General features: G+C 34.4%; 1 protein-coding gene across 2 annotated transcripts; it reads left to right on the plus strand.

Moving 5' to 3' along the window:
• The first annotated feature begins 6,275 nt into the window (after positions 1–6,275).
• On the plus strand, positions 6,276–7,692 carry LOC120125683 (LOB domain-containing protein 36-like). Of its 2 annotated transcripts, XM_039144048.1 has the most exons (2): positions 6,276–6,320; positions 6,704–7,692. In XM_039144048.1, the coding sequence occupies exon 2, from the start codon at positions 6,750–6,752 to the stop codon at positions 7,656–7,658; it is 909 nt and encodes a 302-aa protein (XP_038999979.1). In that variant the 5' UTR covers positions 6,276–6,320; positions 6,704–6,749; the 3' UTR covers positions 7,659–7,692. The 2 variants fall into 2 exon arrangements, with proteins under 2 accessions (XP_038999979.1, XP_038999978.1); XM_039144047.1 differs by lacking the exon at positions 6,276–6,320 and having other exon boundaries at positions 6,611–7,692.
• Positions 7,693–8,143: the final 451 nt, after the last annotated feature.

Here is an 8,143-nt window from a genome sequence, read left to right on the forward strand (position 1 = left end):
TCACTAACCCGGTATTGCGGATGTTACAAATCTCCCCTTTTAAAAAAAATTCGTCCTCGAATTTTTCAAACAACTTAGTAAGAACATATCTTCTAATGTTCTTATGTACTCTTTTACTTAATCCTTCTTTCTCTTAGTTCTTCAACTACCTTTTTCCTTTATACATCCTTATCATGTTACTTATCATATAACCAATACATCAGTTCTTATCACTCAAAATCCTTAATCAATCAAATTCTTTATCAATCTTTAATTACCTTATAACCATACCAAACTTGTATTTCGTCATCATTTGACCAAAACTCAACTTTAAATCTTCTTCAATGTGATTAAACATATACTTTAAGGAGTCAACAATATTTTCACATCACCTTGCACACTGGTTTTTCCATATCAAAAATTGTCCTCTGTACTTTCATATTTCGTATATGATCCTTTAAATCAATCCCTTTCATTTCTTTATTCCTTATTCCTTATACATTAATCATATATTTCCTTTCATGTTCACATACTCTTGTCTTATTACTTATACTCATCTTTATGTACAATCTTCATTGCATCCTCATTACTTTAATAACCCATTTCTTATACATAACTTCATTTTATCATTTCTTATACTTGTATTTTCCTTCCTGAAGGTTCCATGCAAATACTTATCTCAGTTTCTACATCATAGTTATCTGCTCAGAATATACAATCATATTCAAATTCACATCATAATCAATTAACTCCACTTTGTCTTTTCCTTCAGTCTTATAACTCTATCACTTTTACTCTGACAGCTAGTCAATAATATATGTTCAATCTAGGGTACAAACCCTAATCAACTAAACACATACATCCTTTCAAATCGAAATTATTAAAATTCGCTTACTCAACTTATCAATTTCACCCCTATTCTCATACATCCTGAAATTTCTTTTGCTCAAACTCAACATTCTGACTTCCTGTGTCTTATAATCTGATCATCGATATACACATTCTCAAACTCTTCTTATCAATCCTCAGCTTTATTTAAAATACCATTTACTTCCTTTTCCTTTACTATACCACATTACTATGATCCAAATATGCAACTGTATCCAGATCCATTGCAGATCTGGTTATTATATCCTAAAATATCTTATAATCTTATAATTCCAGTACATTTTTATCACATACTCTAGGTAGCCAATGCTAACTCTTTCCATCTTAACTGCAAACCCTTATCATAAACATACTCTTGTTTATGCGCAATATTATCACTTCGTTCCAAACTCATAAGCTCTGACATATACATCTATACACTTGTCACTGATGCACTTATCCTTGAGTTCTTCTATACGTAATCATCACGTCATTAGATTTTAACATTTATGGTGACACCCGTTCACCATATTCTATCTTATTCACATAATAGCAAAACTACTCTACATCGTTTTTTCGATTCCAAACGATGAAAATTTTCTATCATTATTCAGATATGATTTCAGCTTTCGGAAATCAACTTTTGATCTTACTAGGCATTTCCTGAGGTGTCCGCTCTTCATCCTGCCTGGCCAGGGCAAGTGAATAGCTATCACCATCAGGAATATCACCTTTCACTTACTTCGAAATTATCACGATCGGATTTCTACTGTGTTAAACTATTCTTATTTTATTAGCAAGACAACGTATTCCTTACACTATCAGATCAGAAATTTTTCAATCTATGTTGGCATGTACACCTTTTATGACCTTTTGGACTTCGGTTTAGGCCGAGAATCGGCTAAACCATAGCTCTGATACCATTAAATGTAACACCCCCAACCCGTATCCGACCCGGATACGAGTCCGAAGTGTCACATTGACTTTTCAAACCTTGACTCTTAAGAAAAATCCCGGGAAATTTAAAACTTTATTTAAAACAAATACAGACTTTATCAGAGTGCTCGTACTTAATGACTTTTACATGCCAACACTTTATACATAACCAAAAACATACTTTGTCAATATTTCTGATCTGATCTTTTGGTAAGGAAAACTGACCTGTCTTGCTCCGCATCACTCCTTACTCTACTCGAAACCTACGTGTGAAACAATCACACGCTAAGTCGAAGACTTAGTGAGGCATAACCACTTATAATGCACTTTAAAACATATATATTGATACATGCATGTTCTGTTCTATCATGTTATAGCAATTCCAGGCATTTTTCATATCGTATAGAATCATATCATTAATCGCAGTAAATTCATACATACACAATTCATCATTCACATGTTATCATATAATCACATACTTTTTCAATCAAACACTATACACACAACATCATATAATTTCTATAGCATTTATCATACCACTAACTTATATTTGTTCATATCTCTGGATTAGCCCATGTATATGTGAGAACTATCGATATGTGAGTCTATAGAGGTTGTGCACTATGCTGTCACCACAGCTCGTATAAATGCACCGAAGTGCCCCGTAGAATTCACCGAAGTGCCCGTAGAATTGCACCGTAGTGCCCGTAGAATGATGTCCATAAGGACCACGTAGAATTCCTTAAGAATCATATACATATACTATGGATCAAGTATGTGTCTTTCAAGACTTCACACAGGTTCCAAAGGATATACATATGTCCTAAAGAACCGAATAAACCCTCGACTCTTGGCATGCCAACTATACCCCTAGCTCTCATGACACATAACATGGGCGTTATCATTTCTTTCATTCAAATATACACATAAACTTGTAATTCACTTTCACATATCACGTATCACATAGCTTCTTTTCATATGATAACATAGTCACGTAGTTCACTTACCCGTAGATCATTTCCATATAATTCACATGTCACATATGTCATGTTTTCATATAATTTCTATCATTTCTCACCCAATCACCTTTATTCCTATAAACATACTTATCATATCTTGTTCACATAAGATCATATATTTCATATAATATATCGAAACACCTAGAACACTTTCACGTAGCTTATAGTCATAAGTTTTGTCTCGTATCATATACTTGTTTTCACATATATATTCCTATCAATTCTTATACCATCACATAATTCCTTTAACATACATAACATATCATGTAACATTATAATAGAAATACTTATAAGTCATATCACTTAAAGCACATATACTTATAGTCACATTGCTTATATCTTAATCGTATGCCTTCTCTTAAACATATATTCATGTTCAGGTAATTCACCATTTCATCACATAATTGGGTATTCATATAAATCATTCATTATCATATATATATATATATTTCGTATATCATCTGGCAGACTTATAAACATATCTCACTTCTATTATTTCTATATATAATCTAATCTGTTACTTAATTCAATTTCTTATAGCTCTTATAATCTTCTCATATAACTTCACAATTTCTATCATTCAACCCATGTGTTATAGTTTTATTTAAACCTATGAATCTTTCCCATCTAGCTTATCTTATACGTTCATCTTATCATTTATGTTCAAATCCCCTAGTTGGTGTACTATTTTCACTTCATCCTATAGATCAATATTATCCAGTTTATTTCACTTATCATATAAAATATAATTATATTTTACTATGATCACATAGTTTATATCTCATACTTTGCTTTCTCATGTTCACCTATATCATGTCATATGGCTATATCTTTCTCATGCAGTCACATAGTTCAGTTTCACATATGTATATATATATACCTTATATAGCACATACTTCTCATAACATTACATTCAAAAGCATGTCAACACATATATTCATGCATACATACAATTCATGTCATTCATATACGTATAATCATATATTCATGCATTCTAACATAGGAAATAGACTTGTCGCAAGTCTTGTTTCCATTTAGCACCATAAACTAACTAATATGCACTCACCTGGCCTCACTAGCCAAATCCAATCTCTTATCTTTCCCTTGATCGATCTTACTTGCTAAACGTTCCGGAATTGCTTTATGCGTAGAATCTACATAAATGTACATTTCGAGACCATCATTAGATACCTACACCTTGTAATTGGATACTATCAATTTAAACGAACTTATTAAATCCATATCCCCAATTTTCCTTTAGGGGGAATCGGTCCCCCCCCATGGGGGTATCGGTTCCCCTATGACATACTGGAAATTCTTGTTCGTTTGAAGGGGTATCGGTTCCCCTTGAATGGGTACCGATTCCCCTTGCCCAGAAATCATATTTTCAACCCGAAAATTACTTCATTTCCTCTCAAACACTTCATATATCATCCCCTTTTCATCCTTAACTCTAGTACACATACTTAAACCAATCTATATTCATTTATTTCATCTTAAACCTCAAAATTCTATCTTCCATAAAGATTCAAAAATCATACCAAATTTCCAATGTGTTCTAATTCCAATTCTAACACTTCCTACCTCTTAATTTAATCCTTGACAAGTCAAATTCAACTTCACAATCTATTAAATCCTTCCATATCAAAAATTCACTTAAAAACTCATTTTTCTTAATTTCTCATAACTTGTTAATCTTTGAGGTTTAAGCCCCCTAAAGCTTTCCTTAATCTTTCTTAATATCCCAAGAATCAAAACAAGCTTTAAAACGAAAGAATTAACCAACTAAAGACTCACTTACCTTATACCAAGCTTCACGGTGGAGAGGAGGAAGAAGAAGACTGAAGAATGCTCTGGACTCTTCTTCATACGTGCTTATTACCCTTAAAAAAAATTATAAAAAATCTTTCTGGTCAAATGACCATAATACCCTTAATTTCCTTTAATAATTACCAAATAACCTTCAATATATATATTCAAATAATCATTGAATTCTTTCATTCTTCTACTTTAGTCACCAAATTCTGAAACTTTACAATTTGGTCACTAACCCGGTATTGCGGATGTTACAATATGCCTTAGAACTCATTGCAGATTCTGGTATGTAGAATGTATGTAGTGTCTCTACTCCTCTTGAGAAGAATCAAAGGCTTACATCATCTGAGTATGATAAGCATGTTAAGCACCGTTGTAATGAACTTTTAGAAGACACTGGAATGTATCAGAGATTGATTGGAAGGCTTCTATATCTAACACATACTCGTCCAGATATAATGTATGTTGTTCAGCTGTTAAGCCAGTTCATGCAAGCTCCAAAGAAAGTTCATTATGAAGCAGCTATGCGTATTGTGAGATATATTCGAAAAAATCCAGGAGAAGGCATTTTGTTTTCAGTTAAAAGTAAGCCCAACTTAATTGCATTCTGTGATTCTGATTGGGCTGCTTGTCCTATGTCAAGACGTTCTGTTTCAGGCTATTATGTTAAGCTGGGAGATTCTCTCATATGCTGGAAATCTAAAAAGCAAAGCACAATTTCATGATCATCAGCTGAAGTTGAATAGGTACATGGCATCTACAGTGGCAGAATTGGTTTGGTTGAGAGGATTGACTAAGGAGCTAGGAATTGAGCACCATGAGCCAACAACTTTGTATTGTGATAATCAGGTTTCACTTCACATTACGGAAAATCCATTGTATCATGAAAGGACGAAGCATATAGAGACTGACTGTCACTTTGTTCGTGAGCAAATACGAAAGGGAGTTGTTTGTACAAAGCATGTTTCGACCAAGGAACAACAGACTGATATTTTCACAAAGAGCCTGGAGACAAATCAACATGAACGTTTGAAGGTCAAGTTGGGAATGAAATACATGAATCATTCTCCAACTTGAGGGGGAGTGTTAAGAAGCTAGTTAGCAAGTTAGTTAGGTTATTAGTAGCAGTTTAGTTGTTAATTAAATGTGTATAAATACACTTGTTAGCTGTACATAAGTTGAATATAATGAGTAAAGCATTAATTCACACAGCTTGTTTTCATTTCCTTTACTCATACAAATATTGACAGATATTTATTGAATTACATGTAATAGTACGAACTAAACGATATTAGTAGTTAAGAGATTATTGTTATCCCTTGAAGTTTGAGTTAGAACCATATATGCAAAGTACAAATTTTTATCATCAAATAGGCACATCGATATTATCATCCAATCAAAACATGACAGAAATGTTTTTTAATTATTTATTTAATATTCTTTATGGTTATAAACATTTTTAATTCAAAAAATATTTTTTAAACAATACTAAATAGGCTCATCTTCTTTAACATCATTAAGTGGGCAAATTCGGTAATAGACACGGATAATGCAGGGACAAAGAGTAACTCAGACAAATTCAATAAATCGATGCTCAGTCAGCCTCTGTTAATAGTAAATTTATTCTTATTTAATTTCTTAGTCTTTAACAGTAAAAATTTATATTATTAGAGAGAAGAAGATTTGCGCATAAAGTTTTGATCTGTAAGTTTTGGAATGCAAAGACTCGATCTTTCAATGGAATTTGTTCTCAGAAAAGAACCAACTTTTGTTGGTTTCTCTTTTTAACATTTTCTTTTGGCAGTTTCAGCGAAAGGTAAGCTTTTTCAATTTTTTTTATCAAAAATCATTGTCTTCATGGGCTGTTCTTGTTCTTCGATCATAATATTGAATCAACATGCATATTTCCTCGTTGATTCCCCATTTCGATGCAGTTTTAGCACTTTTACATTAAATCCCATCTCTTAGACATTACTAGATCTTTACGTCGTCGTCTTCTATTGATGCTGCTGCGTTTTTTTTAAAGATCTTTGCCAAAATCCATGAATATTATCGAAAATTGATGATCTGGGTTAATTTCATTTCAGTTTAATAATTACAAGACAAAAAAGAGAGAGGAGGGTTTCATCGGAGATGTCATCGTCGAACTCTCCTTGCGCGGCGTGCAAGTTTCTTCGTCGAAAATGCACGCAGGAATGCGTGTTTGCACCATATTTTCCGCCAGACAATCCGCAGAAATTCCAGAACGTCCACAAGGTGTTCGGCGCCAGCAACGTAGCCAAGCTGTTGAACGAGGTCAACCCTTCCCAACGTGAAGACGCCGTAAACTCTTTAGCCTACGAAGCCGAGGCTCGTCTCCGTGATCCCGTCTACGGCTGCGTCGGGCTCATTTCCATCTTACAACACAGGCTCAAACAAATGCAACACGATCTTACCAATGCCAAGAAAGAGCTCGCCACTTACATCGGTCCTCAAGCATTGCTTCCCATCTTACAACCGCCTGTAGTTTTGCAACAACCACAGCATGTTGGGAACCCTTCTTCTATGATGCAACAAAGTGTGATGCCAATGATGGGGATTCCCACGGCGGCTTCAGCTTCACAAGGTGGCCAGTTGGTGATAAGAGAACCCCAACAACAACAACAACAACAACAGCAGCCACAACAGCAGATGTTTGAGGCTCAACAGCAATTGGCTGCAGTGGTAGCAGCTAGGGAACAACAAGATTTTCTTAGAGGATATGAACAACAACAACATCAGGGTCATCAGCAAGAGATTGTAACGCTTAATAGTGGGTTTGAAGGTGGGGACGGTTCAGTCACTGCAACTGGTTTTAATCGAATAACAACTGCTACCACCATGTCACCTTCTTTGGCTTTAGGGAGCTTTGACAACCCTTATCAGATTCAGACACAACAGCAAGATCATCATCCACTCCAACCACAGCTTTTGATTCAGACACAACAAGTCCAACCACTGCAACAAAATCAACAACTACAAATATCAGAAAGCGAGGAGGGTACGAGTTCTGGTCCTTGTTGAATAAACAACGATCCTTTTCTTTTCCTTTGTGTTTGCAGATTTTCCCTGGTTCATTAACTTATTGTTTATGCCTGTATGAAGGGTGTTTCATAGTTTTGTGAGCAATATATGCTAGGTACTAGAATTACTCTTTAAAAGACTGACTTGAAAACCTACATTTTTTTTTCTACCTACCCTATCTTTTCCCTTCGTGAAAATTTTCCTGGAAAATGATCATTATACCAGGAAAATTCAATGAATGAACAGCTATCTCTTTTCTTTTAGGCTTTGATTACCTTGTTTTAAAACACTACTGCAATAGATTCTGTGGAAAGTACGCAGGAGACAGAAAGGGGGTAATTACATTGAATTTTGTGGGAATTTGGTGTGAGCTTAAATCCCATGATCTTGACCTGTCCTCTGTGATAATACTTAACACCTTTGAAAGATAACAGTTCCCTCCTCTTTACCTACCTAATAAAGCACCCTAATTTTCAGTTTTCATT

The sequence above is a fragment of the Hibiscus syriacus genome, unplaced genomic scaffold, assembly GCF_006381635.1.
Source record: "Hibiscus syriacus cultivar Baekdansim isolate YM2019G1 unplaced genomic scaffold, ASM638163v2 tig00110437_pilon, whole genome shotgun sequence".
Lineage (NCBI taxonomy): Eukaryota > Viridiplantae > Streptophyta > Magnoliopsida > Malvales > Malvaceae > Hibiscus > Hibiscus syriacus.

Excerpts from the sequence above, each read along its gene's own strand:
- LOC120125683 (XM_039144048.1), top strand. The coding sequence starts at position 6,750 with ATGTCATCGTCGAACTCTCCTTGCGCGGCGTGCAAGTTTCTTCGTCGA.